Source organism: Gallinula chloropus (assembly GCF_964237585.1).
Source record: "Gallinula chloropus genome assembly, chromosome: Z".
NCBI classification, from domain to species: domain Eukaryota; kingdom Metazoa; phylum Chordata; class Aves; order Gruiformes; family Rallidae; genus Gallinula; species Gallinula chloropus.
This window is the reverse complement of record NC_140089.1, coordinates 81,837,307-81,854,295: the sequence shown is the minus strand read 5'-3', so window position 1 is coordinate 81,854,295 and position 16,989 is coordinate 81,837,307. Positions and strand designations below refer to the sequence as shown.

Here is a 16,989-nt window from a genome sequence, read left to right as displayed (position 1 = left end):
TCCCGGGCAGACAGACGGGGGGGTGGTTGGATGGGAGGAGGGGGTTTAGCCAGAGTAGAGGCAAAAGCAATCCCCCACCCCCAGCCTCCTTTCCCCGCACACACACACATCCACACACTCACACCCCACCCCCTAGTCTGGCTGGGAATTTGAACCGATCCAGCCTGTTTAAACGGAAAGGACACAGATCTTCAATGTAAAAAAAAAATCAGATCAGACCCAGAGAGAGAGAGAGAGACGGAGAGGGAGGAGTGTGTGTGTGTGAGTGTGTGTGTGTGTGTGTGAAAGAGGGAGAGGGAGCGAGAGAGCGAGAGAGAGGGAGAGAGAGAGAGAGAGAGAGAGGGAGAGAGGGAGGGAGAGAGGAAAGAAGAGGGGGAAAAAAAGGAAAGAAGATTTTCTCTATGTATATAAAGATGGCCACGTTAGCAAACGGACAACCAGACAATACCAGCCTGAGTAGCAATCACAGCAACCCCAGCACCAACGGGCATATGAACGGATTAAACCATAGTCCCGGAAACCCATCCAAGGACCACGATGCCATTAAGCTCTTTATTGGGCAGATCCCCCGTAACCTGGACGAGAAAGACCTCAAACCGCTCTTCGAGGAGTTCGGGAAGATCTATGAACTGACGGTGCTGAAGGACAGGTTCACTGGCATGCACAAAGGTGAGTTACCTCCTGAACTTTCCCGGGAGAGATCGGGAGAGGAAGGCAGGCTCCCGCTCCCTCTCTGGGTCTCTCTTTCTCTTTCCTTTCGATTTCATTTCATTTTATTTCATTTTTGGTTGGCCCGGGGGCGGAGGAGGCAGGCTGGGGGGGCAGGGAAAGAAATAATAGACCCTCCTGGAAAGAGAAGAGAGTAGAGGCAGGGAAGAGAGTCAGCTCCTTTTGGTTTATTTATAAGTATTTTTATTTCTTTCCCCGCTTTTTTTTTTTTTGGGGGGGGGTGGGGGGGTGAGGTGCAGCCACTTGGGAAAGCCGGGGTGTGCAGGCGAGCGCCGGAGCGGGCGGCGGGGCTGGCAGGCAGCTGTCCGCACGCTGTGGTGCTGAACAGAGGGAGAGCGGCTCTTTATTTATCTTTGGGAGCCGCACATTTTCCACCCAGGGATGTGTGCCTGTCCGTGTGTCTGTCCGTGTGCTTGCGCGGAGCTGGGAAGCTCCTATTTTACAACTGCTCTGTCTCTGGCAACGGCACCTTTTCTTTCTTTCTTTCTTTCTTTCTTTCTTTCTTTCTTTCTTTCTTTCTTTCTTTCTTTCTTTCTTTCTTTCTTTCTTTCTTTCTTTCTTTCTTTCTTTCTTTCTTTCTTTCTTTCTTTCTTTCTTTCTTTCTTTCTTTCTTTCTTTCTTTCTTTCTTTCTTTCTTTCTTTCTTTCTTTCTTTCTTTCTTTCTTTCTTTCTTTCTTTCTTTCTTTCTTTCTTTCTTTCTTTCTTTCTTTCTTTCTTTCTTTCTCTTTCTTTCTCTCTTTCTCTTTCCTCTCTCTCTTTTTTTTTTTTCCATTTTACTTTTTCTACTGTTACAATTCTTATTTGTAGTCCGTTCATAAGTCAGAGTCTCTCAGGGGGCTTATTTAATTTTGTTTTTATTCAGCACGGGGAGAGGGATATAAAAACAATTTAAAAATCTCAAGCGGGGTGGGTGGGGGTGTACAAAATCATTACATGTGTGTGTGTGTTGGATAGGGTGAGCCAGGAGAGATGGGTTGCAGTTTAGTTCCAGAGGGGAGATGTCTACGAGTGGGTATATTCCAAGTACTACTTTAATGTGCCCAAAGTCCATCCCGGGAACTTTTCAGATTTTCTTTAAAGGCAGTGGAGATGTACTCCCCAAGCGATGCCTCACTCGCTCCATCTCTGCCTGCTCCTTTCCCTCAGCTTAGGCTCTCCGGAGGTGCATTTCAGATTAGATGATGCTACGTTTTGGTAGTGGGGGAGGGTGTGTGTAGAGGGGGAGAGATGCTCGGATCCTCGGGTAGGAAAGTAGGACTCACAGGGAGGAAGTTGAAGGTAATTTACATGGTAGCTCTGCTTAGGAGCAGGAGAGACCCGGGAGCGAAGCAAGCCACTTTATTAACTCAGGTTCGGTATATATATGTGTGTGTGTGTGTGTGTGTGTTTATTTCAGTAGATATGTAGTTATAAAAAAAATCAGAAGTGAGTGGGGTGTGACTCTACATTTAGTGCAGAAGACGAAAGGGTTTTGCAGGGGTTCGCGGGAGGAGTGGAAGTTGCATCTGTTACAGGAGAGGTTCGGTAGCAGTCTCTGCTCCAGCCTGGTGGACTCCTGGCAGGGAGAGTCACCGGTAATGGCATTACTGGCTTCCCAGCTTTCCAGATGCCTTAGCGAGTTGTAAATCTTAAACTTAACAGCATGTTCAGCAGGCATCTCTTCCCCCTTCCCACTCACTCCCCTCCTCTCTTCCACCCTCAGGAAATGCGAATGAAAATATACCCCGACAGTGCAAAGTACCAGTTTTGCATGGGCTAGAGAACATATTCAGGGCTCGGGGACCAGGGACTGAGTTCAAGTTATAGGGTATTTCTTGCTTCCTTTCTTGCCGGTCGCTCTGAACACCCTTCTCATATTTACAGTGAACAGTGTAGCCCTTTTGAACCTTGCTTTCTTTTCAAACTAGCTTCTTAGAAGCTACATAAAGATGTGACGGAGATCATTTAAGTATGACATCCATACTGTAATAATTATTAATAATAACAATAAAAATAATAGTAAGAAGCACAGGGAAAGAAAGGTCCTGGGAGGTTTCGTCTAATAGATGAGGCATAGTGAGAGTAGCCACTGAGCTCGCGTGTGCACGCATGTGTTCGCAAAAATTATCTAAGGTTTCCGTAAAATAAAAAGAACAACAGTAAAAGCTACACTGAAGAGAATCTCTCAACACAGTACAGAGGAAATCTATGAGCTAAGACCTCAATAAATGTCTTTTTGTGGTGGAGGGAGGTTATTTTGATTTGTTGATGAGATCTTTTTCTTTGTTATGTTCTATCTTAAACCTGTTATTAATCAATCTGTATGTTAACTTTAATTTCTGTTTCATAGATGTGAATTATTCCTCTTCCAGTTCAGTTCTGCTTTTACTGTATGCCTGTATTCACAGAGACGAACTCAGGAAGGGGGGGAGGGATGGAGAGAGAGAGGGATCATTTATCTTGCTTGGATGTGTTTAACACATATTCCTGAATTAAGCAAGATACTAACTTCATTTCCCTTCATTTCATTTCTGTCCTAAAGCTGCAACCTAGGAAAAAAGCCAGGTGGGAAATCTTGTCACCTCATCAAACCAAATTGCATGAGTTGATCTTGAAAGAAACAATCATTTTTAAGCTCCTAGAAGTTTTGGACTTTGGAAGGAAAAATGATGATGATGATGATTGTTATTTCACAGGCTAGGGTTTGAGTGAAGCTTCAATAGACACCGAGTTGCCAGCGTTTCAGAGATCGGTTTTATTTAGTACATCCGAGAAGAGTTTGAACTCCTTTCTAGCGATGCCGCTGATTTATTAGCTAATCCTGATAAAAATGTGCCTCTGGCTACCTGGAAAAAAATTACTTTCTTGCCAGTAGTGATTAATTACTATTAAGTCAAAAAGCATGATGGGGCTTTGAAGGATGAGGATTGTGTTTGGCTTGTTATTATGATTTTATTTCATTTTATTTAATTTTTTATCTCTTTTTTTTGCTGTTCTCTTCTCTAAATGCAGTCATGTGAAACATAGTATTCACTCAGATCTCCTCCTGCTTTGCTTTGCAGGCATAGGTGACGAATTGAATAAAGATAGTCCAAGTTGGCTCTCACGGCTAGGATGGCAATATGAAACCCCAAGATGCTTTCCATAAGTGATGCATAATGCTTATACATTAATTGATCCATCACTCTCAGTTGATTTCATTCCTAATCCAGGGGATGAGGCTGTGCCAGTGGTATACCCTGAAGGGTTAATAGTGGGTTGTAGTTTATTTAAGTGTACGGAGAACAAACCTTGGGTGTGGAGGGGGAGAAGATGGGTTTGTGTTGGGAGGAGGAAAGAGAGAGGAATTAACTTAAAGTAAAAATGTAGCAAGCAGAGTAATTTCAGGTGTAAATCCATTTAAATGAGAGCGCAGGTTGTGCATTCTTGAAAATATTGTGGAGAGATCCTATTGTGGTGTTCCTGTATAGCAGGAGGAAATTGACAATTAAGAACCTGAAGATAAAGTATATGGCTATGCCCCCTTCCCAGAAAACTATCACAAAAGGAGAGTGAAGTCCCAGGTTCTCCCACCAGCAGCCCTGGCTGATACCAGGTCAGATACCAGGGAAAAGGCAGGGGACCACGATTCTCTTGCAGACACGCAAAGAGAGAAAAGAGTACGGGGGAAGCAGCATGTGAGGGAAGGTGGGAAAGGCTTGCCAGATCTCCGAAAAGACAAGCTTTTGTGGCACAAAGGTAGCTGCTGCATCTTTCCCCCATCCTTGCTTCTTTCCACACGGGGCAGGAACAGACTCCTGCTGTGGTACTTTGCTCTAGGGTTGGGAAGAGGCTGTGTGCTGAGATCTGCGGGTAGAAATCTACCGGGGCTGAGCTGACCCACCCATGCACTCACACACATACACACACTCACTCACACACGCACACATGCACGCACACAGAGTTAACTAATCACACTTGAACAATTTAGCAAGCCATTCATTCATAACTTCCCCCCTTCTTATCTAGCAGTGGAGTATGCTTAAAGGCTGAGTTACTGGGAGACATAAAGGTTAGTGCTCTCAGGACAGCCATATTATAATGCATTATCTTTGAAGTCATTTAAGGCCAATTTAAGTGGTATTTAGTATAATATTTATGAATTAATGTAATCTAAATATAGGACTGTCCCCATAGGTTTAAACAGCCTTTTCTATCAAAGCTTGCTTGTACCCAAGGCCTGGAATGTGTTTTAATTTAAAACACACAGGTCTCCATAATATTCTATTTAGGAAGTCAGAAGAAATCAGCATTGCACACTTAACTGAGATTTACGGAAACATGCGCGGGTGAGTGCGCTTAAAGAGTGGAGATAGTGTTCAGTGGGAAAGCGAGAGTCTTCCATAGACCTGAGAACTACAACATGCTTTCAATCCTTATTTAGGGGTGAAAAAAAAGCACAAAGCCCCCCAAACATCCTTGAAATTCACTATTGCAGTCCTGTGCTTAGGATAGTGTACCTACCTGACCCGGACCTCACTCGATAAGCATTCAGTGCAGCTAGAAAAATGCAGTATGAAAACCACAGTTCAGTTCTTTTGCTGCTTTATCTTCTCAAAAGTATAAATAATTTTGAAATTTAAGACACCTCAGGGGTAGGTAAGCACAGCTTCCATCCATTGTATTCTGTTCTGTTTGATTACAAAGGTAGATGATGGAAAAATTAAAACCTTGTTAAGTCTAAGCATGTTTATAAAGGTTTTGGATATCTCAGGAATTCAAAGGTGCAATGAAAATGAGCATTCAATTAAGATGATATATTTGTATATATGTATAAATGTATATATTTGTGTGCGTGTATGCATACAGGAAAAAAAGAGATGTATACACATTCATGCATATAGCCTTTGGGAAATGGAAATTTAGTTGAAAAGAAGCACAACGCAATACAGGTGCTGAATAAACTCCTCCATAATTGAAACATAAGGCTTGCCTGGCTGAAAGCAACACATACAGCATTTAGTATGGTAGTAAACCAAACAAGTTTTAGGGAGGTAAATGCACAAATAAACTGGAATAAAACAGAGGAGGCTTTATGCCTTAGGTCTAAAGAACAAGCCCCTAAAACAATCAAAATGCAATTGGATAGCTTGATAGTAGAGAGAGGAAAAATGCAACCTCCTGTACATTATAATCTCCCATACATATGAGCACGCATGTGTATTTGATAATGTCAAACAGATAGCCCAGATTCCTTCATAAATTAGAGGACTATATGTTAACTCTTTTTTTTCAGGGGTCTGGACATGGATTCTGGTTTCTAAAAGCAGCTGCAGCCAGTTATGATGCTGTTGTTACGGTTGTGTCAGCATTTCCAATACAAACTCCAATTTTCTGGGATCTCTCGCTTGGCTGTTAAGTTTTGCACTGAAAGCTGTTCTTCAGCTAGCCCCACTACCATATCAACTAATCATCCTTAGAGGAATGGATTTGTTTTAAAGTTACATAATGTGGAGGAAAGAAAGAAATTAAAGTTCATTTTTCCAGAGCTTTTGTTTTTTCACTTACCTTTCTCCAGTTTAGAAGTATATTTCCTACACATTTATAGATTAGAATTGGGTTTGTCCCTCAATACCTACATATACTGGTGCCTTTGAGTATTTTAGGGAAGGAAAAAAAGGTACTTCTTTTTTTCTTTTAAAAAATATTAAAAAAAACACAACAACAACCAAATTTCATAGTATTTACTTGGCCAAAACAAGGTTTTAATCAAAAGGTGAATCAGGAACTTCACTAATTTCCAAACTGTAAAGGGACAGTTTGGTTTTGTTTTATTCTGTTGTTTTTTCCTGTATTCAGCCAGAAGAGATCGGGAATGTCAGCACTGAACTAGGGGGAAAAATTGAGGATCCTTGTCACCTTGGATGAAAACCGTGTTTCATCTGGTCCTGTATCCTGCCTCGGCCAGTGGCCACGGCCACAGACAGGGCTTTCTTTAGCAGAGGATTCAAATTGCATAGTATAATAAAAGCCAGGCAGCTGATGGAATAGTCTTTTGAAAGAAGTTGTCAGAGAGTATCTGGAAATTTTGCCTGGGTAAAGAGTGAGGGAGATTGCAGAAAGTGTCTTCTGCTCAACCGAAAAGTGGATTGTACCTGTCAAGGAAGGCGGGCAGAGGACTCTCTATGCACGATAGTCAAGAGCAAGGGGCAGAAGGGGCTGGATGACTGAGGAGGGCCTCCCCTAGCCTTAAGAGCTGGAAATACGCAGCCACATTTTTCAGCAAGACGTCAGGGTGTTTTTTATCATGCATACCCTGTGTGCATGCATACCAGCCGCACTGACCCGACAGACCATAACGACACTAAAGGAGCTGTTACCATCCCTCCCGTCAATCAAGTGTGAACTGAGGCGGGTTTATGCGACAGGCAGTAATGGTTCCAAAGGAGAAAAAGTAGGGGAGATGATCTAGGCTGTTGGGCTGGTTACCTGCATTTAAAACAGACAGAAAGAATCAGATGCCCAAAAAACTTGCGTAGGTGTTGGCTATAGCCTTACGATAATATCCCGTAACAGCAGGAGTCTGCACAGCTCAAAATGAACTGTCCGCCAAGCGCTGTCTGGTTTCTGCCCTGTAAGTTAGCACTGAGCAGGCAAGGTGTTGTGTGAGCTAAGTTGAATCCCCGCCTTTAAAAATAAGCTGTGTTTCATTAATCTCAGCACCATCTTTACTTTGGGATGGAAGGCGTGTTGCCTGCTTGCTAGGAAGAAGCCACTAAGATTTTTTCCATCACTTTGGTGGGTTCACGTTAGGAAATCCTGTGGCAGGCTTGCACTTATTTGGTGTTTCAAATTCCCTTTAAAATTCAACACTTAACAGCTAATGCTACTGGCTTCTAGGCTTACTGGCTTGTCCCTTAACTTAGCTTTCCTTCTGTAAGTGAAACTAAAACTAAGAGAAAGCTGACGAAGTAAGAAAAGTCAGACCCCCGCCGCATTTCTCATTCACTTAACTGCTCCACCGATGCCCGTATGACTATTGCCGGGGTTTGTCATGGCGGAGTGACCCTTATGTATTAAAATCTACAGTGGAAAAAGGGGAAAATAATAACCATGGCGAGTTAAAGTTATGGCTTTTTTCCACCGTTGCTCCATTGAGTGAGCTGGTGTATATATTATAGAGGGGCCTCTCTATCTCTCTTTCTCTCTCGCTCCCCCCATAACTCCTCGAGATGCATCATCACATTTTGGGGATAGCAGGATCTATTGTAACACTTTGTGCTGCATTGCTTGGTGTGGGCTGGAGTCAGGTTGTCACCACAGATATTGCATTTGTTTGCTTTTGTCACCATGAGCCACAGCCTGAATGCACACACAGGTGAATGCAGCTTTTAATGTGCATTCATTATATCCAACTGACATCCCCTTGAAGGAAGAGAAGGCTTATTATTGTCGCTCCTTAAAATAAAGATGGATGAGAGCTCTAAACCTCTCAAATAAAGTGCCTGACCATACGTAATAACTAAAAATAAATCATATACGGCCATCTATTTCATGCAAATGAATGGCAAGACATATAGATATAGACATTGTGTTAAGTTTGTCAAGAAGAAGCAGCCAAAAATATTGATCAAGGCAAGGGGGGAAAATTGATAATGAACTGGACTCCAAGAAGACTTTAATTGACAGTGACTTCTGTGAACCAGCTTTGGACAGTATATATAAACTGACCACGATGTAACTTTATTGCAATGCACTCTCCTTTAATTAATTGTCACCTTTGTTAAGACTGGCTACAGATCAAAGGTTTAAAGATACTTAACAGGTTCTTAGTAACAAACCCTTCAGATGCATTAGAAATATCCGACAGCTCAGCCAATGAGGCATGCAGATTTCGATCTACCTCACCCTTATCTGTTTATTTCTCCCTCCTTTGTTGAACATGGACAATCATTGTTTAACATTAACTATTTCATAGATGGCTTTGTTGGCAATGTTCATGCCCCAGGGATATACAGCTGCTGGTGAGAGCGGCTTTCGCTGTTACATCTCTCACAGTATTTTGCCTCCAGAAAGTTGCTTATGGCTTGAGAGACCAGGGTGTGGAGTAGACACAGTTTGTAATGCAGGCTATTCTTTCTCCTCTACATGTCTGAGGTCTGTAATTTCCTTATTTAAATCCGGAAAACAGAAAAAGACATAGTTTGCACCAAAGGTGCAGCCGACAACGAACTTTTATACAGAAGGTGCATGAACAGAGAGATAGACGTGTGCCTGCCATGTTTATATATCACACACATATGCAACCATTTATAATATGTGCATATTAATGAAAACATGCTTTCAGTACAGCCAAGCTGATATAGGTCTCTCAATAATTTCTTTCTAAAAGACAGTACAGAGATCATACTGTGTCATGAAAGTGTCAGGTGACTTAACAGGCTATTCCTGGATTATATGCAGCGTTTAGTAAGATACATAGCTGTTTGTTCATTATACTAATTTAATGATACAGTCACACTTAATTAATCCATCTCTGGTTTATTTGTTCATCATGCCTGAGTCTCCAAAATATTTTAGAGGCGACCCATCTGACTTCCCAGTGTGATGGGGCAGATAACTCTGGACACAAGGCTTCTTCAAACAGAATAAAAATGGGGCTTTGCAGGCAGAGTTGGTCTGATGAAGTCTGACTGCATATTTGGCCTGTTTCTAACTCAAATGCCTGTATATATAACACACAGAGACTATGCATGCACGCATGTATTGAAAGGGCAGACTTGCATTCACACATAGTTCCTCTCCTTTTCAGTCCCCAAGGATAGATTCACATCACATAGTATGCATCACTCACTGCAAACGCACACAAATATCTTTGTCGGACTCGGTAGCTTTTTGCAGGTAGATGTATAAAGCAGCATCAGCCTAATAATATCCCTATAAAACAGTGCTTCCTTCCTGGGATCCAGAGGGATGAAGGTTGTCAGAAGATCAAAAGATATATCACAGTGTGCTTGTAGAAATCCCCTGATTATGTTTCCTCTCTATAATGCTCTAATTCACTATTTGATCAATTGTAAAAGGGCCAATGCTTTAGGAGGGGGAAAAAAAAAGTATTAGGTTACTAGAAGCTTTAGGGTGAGTGAAAATCACACCTAAAATTATCTGTAGCAATACAGTAATGAGCTTATCAATACTTCTTTAAGGAATCTGACAGCCCTATAGGAGAGATTCTGTTGTGTGAGCAAAGGTCACAATATAGATATTGCTTATTAAGACTATCGATAGCCTGGTTGACCAATCTAACCAGAGACTGTATAATGTACCTGCTGTTAACAGGCAGGGAGGAGAACTATGAAGAATTTACAGAATTGCCCACATGTAATATTAATAATATTGATTGCTTCTAATAATATAATAAGGTAAAGATGCACTTCTTTGAAATGGTGCATAGGAGGGTGTGGGGGAGATGGAGCTACCTTTGCGGTGTAGATTGAACTGGCTTGCACCTCTTTCAACGCTAACACAGAGAAACTCCGTTTTCTTGTCTCTTACAGGCAGGGCTTTGTTTCTTGCCCATTATTTCACCTGACCTGGACAGAAATAGGATACTTCTTTCTCTAGCATCGTGTCTTTGCCGGGCAGCGGCAGACAAGCCAGGGTCCTGAGAACCTCAGAGCAGTCATGACCATTTCGGTCAACGAGTTCAGCCCCCGTCAGAACGAGATTAATCCCAGAGAGTTCTTTTTCAACACAGCAATACAATGAAAGTGCTTGATTTGTTTTGTTTTTTCACACCTTTTTCAACATTTAAGAAGTAGGGTGAAAAGACGATGGAACAAACGTATATGCTATGATATGCATATATCATTGACAGGAAAGGACTTTGCAGAGCAGCTGCACACCTGCCCCAGAGCCTGCTGAAGTCGTCAGGAAAACTCTACCTTGCCTGCAGCAGTATTTGGTTTGGGCCCTAAGTTACATATAGGCAGTTCTGCAAGATACCGCTTGTTGAGGCAGGACCGGCCGATAACACGCAGTGTGGCTGCCTTAAGGTTGTTACTCATCTAAATCCAGATACGCAGACCTGTTTGGTTCTGAATTTCCTAACTATTCGCTCTTCAGCAAAAGGTTGCCTTATCTAGGTATGCTAGTTCACTCCTTTTGCTACATTGTGCAGCTTGAAGTGTCTCGTTCCAGTCTCCGTACGGTGGTTTCAGGATGGTTTGAATTTCATTATGCGTGTTTTTTTTTAGTTTACAGGGCAAGTGTTTTTCTTTTGTGAGCATTTAATTGCTTTTAAAAGCGATTTATTTGATCGTATTCCATCTTCAATAATACATGGATGAGGATGCAATTTTTCACCCTCTTTTATAAAGATATATTGTTATTCAGTTATGCTATACTGTGCATTTTGTTCCGTTTTGTGCATTTGGGGAGAGTCTGGTCATTTTTTTTTCTTTGTTTTCCTTTCTTCTATCTTCTTTTTTTTTTTTTGGGGGGGGAGCTTTTTTTTTTTTGGCTTTCTTTTAAGAAAAAGAAATCTCATTGAAGATACTGGCAATAAATGAGAAAAGTAGGAGTGGAAATGAGGAATGGGCAAGACAACCAACAAAAATCCTTTGGCAAAGTCTTTAAAAGCATACCATTGCTGCGTGTTTACTTGCAAGAGTCTGGGTACGGCCAATTTTGATACCAAATGAAAGAGGAGCTTCCAAATTATTTAACTCCAAATTTAGTCACTGACAGAGAAGTAAAAATAATAATAACAATATAAAGCAAGCAAACCCACAGAAACACTGAAATGCACATAAAGATCTTGTAGGTGATAAGGGTGATAAGAGCGCTAATAGGTTTTGCATTCGACTATGGGGTTAGTAAAAGTTAACACCAAATTAAACAAACAAATAAACAAGAAAAACAAGCATTGCCATTCCTTCTGGATTATTTGCCAGCGGCTAACACAGCTCAGAGCTGCCCCCGCTCAATTGCCGTCTGTGCCTGCAGCTTCATTCAAAGGAAGGGCATTATCTGGTGAAGGAGGGCGGGTGGTGCGGACGCCCGGGTTCTAATCACAGCGTGGATAATTACTCACCAACACTCTCTGATGGAGTCACTTAAGCTCGGTGCCTTCGGGCCTGATCTGAAACCTGTTGAATCAATGGGAAGATTCCCATTGGCTCCACTGAGGTATTGATCTTTCATTTTCCCATCTGCAATATTAGGCCGGCAGGACTTTTTTTTTTATTATTATTATTTTTTATTTTTCTTACTTTTTATAGAATTAAGAAGTTAATGGTATAATTTTGACTTTTTTTTTAAACTTTTTGTGTGTGTGTATCGGTGCAGCTTTTGGTGCATCTCTAATGACAATTGTGTTACATCAGAGCCCCTTCCACTGAAGATCAGGGAAAAAAAATGCTTTCAAAAAACACATAGTAGGAAATCAGATTTGCTCATTTCACTTGTAAATACCTATTTGTACCGCTTTGCCAAGAAAGGGTCAACGGCAATTTTGCCAGTTTTCTTTGTGTAAGTAGGATTCAGCTTTTATAATTTCTCCAACTACAGGGGTATCATTCACTGATTCAGGATCTTGATTTTTTCTTTTTTTCCTCCTTTTGGTGAATCACGTATATACTCTTCATTGTTATGGCAACTGAGGGAGCTGCAGAGCTCAAGGATTTGACGGAGGGCTGCATCCCACCTTTCTTCTCTAAGGGCCTGATCCAAACCTATTGTTTGCAATATGATTTGGACCAAACTGAAGGTATCTGCCTTCACCTGGTCAGTAAAAAGAGCAAGTTCCCTCAGGACAAGTGTACTCCTGCCCTCAGTATGGGCAGGTGGAATTGGCAGTCGTCATCCATTTGCTGAGGACTGACCCAACACTCTCTGAAGTCAATAGTTAGACTCTGACCCAGCCTCACAAACAACAGACAGACACCGTGTGAATCCTTAAGCAGCGATGTGAATGTCCCTGACTTTGGTAGAACAAGGTAGTCAAGAAGGGAGTTTTCACAGCTGCTACTCAAGAAGTAGCGTATTGTGGGGAACAAACAATATTCCTATGACCTCAAGTATTCAGTTACAACAAAATTAATCTAGAAACATTTTCACTTAGAAAGAGGTCTTCAGGTGATCTCCTACAGTGAAGATCTGACAAGCAAATGAATGAGGCTCCCTGTTTTATTTATTTCATCATTTCAATTGCAGTTTTAGTTAGTTCATCAATAGCAATGTGTGTGGGGTTTTTTTTTTCCATTTTCCATCCCATCAGTGTTTTATGTCTTTCATAAAATAAATGGAGAAGCTGAGAATGTGCACGCATGTACGTGTATGTGCAGAGTCGATTATCTAACCCCTAGTCAATTTGAAATCATCACAGTACACTCAAGTCAATGATATTCTGTCAAAGGTGGAGAGGAAGCGTGTGTGCAGTGTGAGTGTGCAAACGTGATGCTGTTTGATTGCCTGAAATCCAACTAAGTCTCAGTTTCAAAAGCCCGGGGGCAGCAGGGAAAGTATTTGTTTGTTTAATTATTTATATATTTACTCAGCTTTACTGACAGTGTTTGCAGATGGGGAAAAAAAAAATTGAAGAAGGAATGTTGGGTTCTTGTTTGGAGGGGAACGTGTGTTGTATTAGCCTCAATCTGTTCTCCCACATAATGTCTGCTTTGTGCTGTTAAATGATCATTTGTTACTGACCGGCTCACTAAAAAAAGGCCAGAGAGGTGCTGGTAGAATTAGATTTTACGAGTTTATTCATTAAAGGAGTTGCACAATAGGTGTGTCATTCCTCTGCAGTCTCCTCCGCGCTGATCCGGAGACAGGACTTCTGGCAGCAGTTTCTTAATCCAAAAAGAAATAGCAGACCCACTGGCAAGCCCAGCGACCTTGCTTCATGCTCCCCGACCAAAAGACATCAGTCCGATGGTCAGGCAAGCAGATCACTCCTTGGTTCTCCATCCCTGGCCCGTACGTCTGCTTTCCAAGCGCTGCGCCTAGGTTCTTGCTGGCTGGGCTTGCATCCACGACCAGCTCCTCATCCTCCCTTCCTAAGTGTCCTTCTCTGGTTGCAGGAGTGTGTGAGCGTGTGCGTGAACAACAACCTCAGCCTCGTCCCCAGCGTCAGGTCCCATCCGCAGAAGCCGCTGCAGGCTCACAACCCATTCCCCACAATGTGCTTCTCACCCTACCTGCAATCAAGAGCTGTTTCTTTTCCAGAGCCAACCCCTGATGCTACAGACCTGCTTCCCTGTCTCTCGCCATCGCTGTTCACACTCTTCTTCCCCCGGTTCAGTTCTGCACCGACATTTTGCCCTTGTGCTGTCGCTGGCTGTCACCCCTGTAGAGAGCACTTCACCGGTTCATGTTGCGAGTCGCCAGTCTGATTCTCTCAGACCACGTTAACTATCTCTCCTCTCCTTCCTCATCTTTCTGTGAGCAGGGGTTGGGAGAAAGAAGCTGCACTGACAAAGTACTTTCAAAAAGAAAAAAGCCATGGGTAGCAGCAGGAAGACCCACACCCACAAAGTGTACACACAGCGATACACAAACTTATATATTTCAGTACGTAAACTATTGTGAGAGCAGACAGAAAAAGTGTTCTTGGTTTGTTTTTTGGTGGGTTTGTGAGTTTGTTTTTTTTTTTTTTTTTTGTCTTTTGAGGTTCAAAGCTCGATGTCCTCTTTCAAAAGTTAAAAAAACCTCAACAACATTGCAGTAAGTCTATAATTTTACCCAGGCAATCACACCTTTTTTTAAAAACTTTTCTTGTTTCATTAAATCAGCAGCAGATTTCTCACACCTGAACAAAAATCATGCATACATTTTGCTCTGAATTCTTAAAATCGTGATCTTATTCTTAACTATTCCTGGCAGCCCCTTCTGGGACTGTGGTTCAGCTTCTTGCAAAAATATTTTTCACTGCTGTTTTGGAACATAGCTACCCCTCAACTCCAGGACCCTTCTCTAGAAACTCCAAATTAAAGTGAAAAGGCAAAAATAAGCTTCTGATGTAGTGCTGCATCAGAGTCTTCTTCATTCAGAGGCAGGTAGGAAGGGATTAGGAGCCTATTTCTAGCCCAGCCCTCTTACTAACCTTCTGTGTCCTGACAGATCCCATTCCTAGACCTTGCTCTTCCTCAGTTTGCTATGTGTAAAGAGGAATTTATGATATCCAGCTTTGCGAAGAGCTTCATGTGTATTTAAGGTATAAGTCGTGCTGTAGCTTTAGCGATGATGGTCTAAGGTTATAAATGAGACAACGTTTGTAAGGAGAGGTAATATCTTTTATTAGTCCAACTGATATAGCTGGGAAAAAAAACCCCAACCCGATAGACTTCCTTGTGTGCCTGAAAGCTTGTCTATTTTTTTCCAACTATATCACTTGGTTCTAATAAAAGATATTACCTCTCCCGGCAAGCATTGTCTCATTTGAGGTGGAAAGCATGTAGGCTGATTATTTAGGCTGTTTTTTGTCCATGTTGAGGGACCAGACATTTCCCCACCTAGGCGGGCAAAGGAGAAGCAGCCTGGGTTGGTGTCCCCTTCTCTCACCTTCTGTGATCAGCGGCAGTGGCCATCTCACAGGCATTAAGAGGTGCAGAAAAAACTCTGACAGCCCCTGTTTTCTGATCCTGGAGATGTCCTTTTTTTTTTTTTTTTTTTTTGTTGTTCTGCTCCCGTATGATGTTCTGCTCCCACATGCCCTCTCCTCACCCCTGTGACTGTGATTTATTTATAAAATTGCTGCGTGTCTCTGTGTGTGTGTGCGCGTGTGTGTGGGCAACCACACAAACATCCCCAAGCTGCCGAGCAGGCTGATGAGCATTTTCTAATGTATTTAGCAAGTAATAATGTAAACCACAGGCGAAAAATGCAGTGAGGAGAACAGGTGAAATAAAATCCTTAAGTCAGGGAAGACTTTGTCAGGAAGGGATATTTTCCCTGCAGTCCCCACCATGTCTGTGAGAGGGAGTTTGTTGTTTGGCTTGGGTTTGCTGGGATTTGTTTTTTGTTTTTTTTATTTGGTTTTTGTTTGATTTCATAAAACACATCTGAAAATACTGAACAGCTGAAAAGAAACCAAAAGCAGGTAGCAGGTTTTCAGACATGGCAAAATCCTACTCGTATGCATAAGGCAGCAGTAGTCAGAGGACAGCTATTACTTATGCTTGGCTTTACTACCAGGGAAGGCATCGGATCATCTATTCAGATCAGGATAGTCAGCTATGCCAAAGGTCTAATCAAATATTAAACATGGTCAGTAAACTTAAACCAACGTTGGATGTGCAGGAGTTCTGCTCCTTTTCAAGCAAGTACTCTGAGAGGAGAAAGTTTTCTCCCATCTCTCTCTGATTTTGGCTGGAAGGATCCTTTTTTTTTTCTTTTGCACACAGGTATCTATGCTGGTGTGTGTCTAGGTAAACACATGTGCATGTGGGGGTTTCCGTATCTGTCTCTTACCCTGTCACATAGAGATTGAGTTGTTTTTTTTTCACATCTTTCTTGCTCAGATCGTTTCCTGTACGTTTCTAACCATTCACCCTATCCACTTTTCTGTGTCCATCTGTCCTTCTCCAAATGCAGTGCTTTATCTCTCACACTCCCTCTCATCATCAGTTCAGCACTTGGAAAGGCGCATGCATGTAGATATGTGTGGCTGTGTATTGGCAAACCCATGCGGGTAGGTGCACGTATCTGACTACTTATTGATAAATAATACACGTGCGAAGCCACATCTGCCTCCTACCTGCGTACATTCGGGCTGTATTTGCACCCTCCAGCCCTGATTTATTCTGACTGGGGGCGCTCCGAGGTAGAACATTTTGCAGAGAGTTAGGTTTACGATGTTACCTCTCCCTTCTATTATTCATTCTCTCTGATTTTTATCTAATCTCTCTTTGATTGTCCTGGTGCAGCTTAAGAGACAAAGTGAATTTTTATTACATCATCAATATAATCTCCAGCTAATCAGCATCTGTGTACATTACCATGCCCCCTTTGGCTTTTCATCTGTGTCCATAAATAATAAGAATAATAATCAGGGCCGTTCTTGTGTGCGTGCGTGTGTTTGTGTGTGTGTGTGTTGGTATCAGACGGAGAGTCACAGCTGCACTTTTTCATTTCAGCCAGCTTGTTTTAGCAACATTGGACCCAGTTTTCTGCAGATTGTCTTGACTGTTGCCCATATTAATTTCTTGGAGCCTAACGCTTAAATGATGGAAACAATTAAGGCGGACGAATCCATACACATCTTCTCACAGTGACTGAACTTTGCTGTTAACTTGTACA

The 16,989-nt window shown here is 42.1% G+C and overlaps 1 protein-coding gene across 14 annotated transcripts in view; it reads left to right on the top strand.

Annotated features, from left to right (window-relative positions):
• Positions 1–401: 401 nt before the first annotated feature.
• CELF4 (CUGBP Elav-like family member 4) overlaps positions 402–16,989 on the top strand; it is a gene marked incomplete at both ends in the record, with an annotated part of 688,465 nt that continues 671,877 nt past the window's right edge. For all 14 annotated transcript variants that reach the window (XM_084278569.1, XM_084278576.1, XM_084278571.1 and 11 more), the window contains one exon: positions 402–669. In XM_084278569.1, the coding sequence (XP_084134695.1) occupies positions 402–669 (268 nt within the window). The remainder of the gene's footprint in view (positions 670–16,989) is intronic.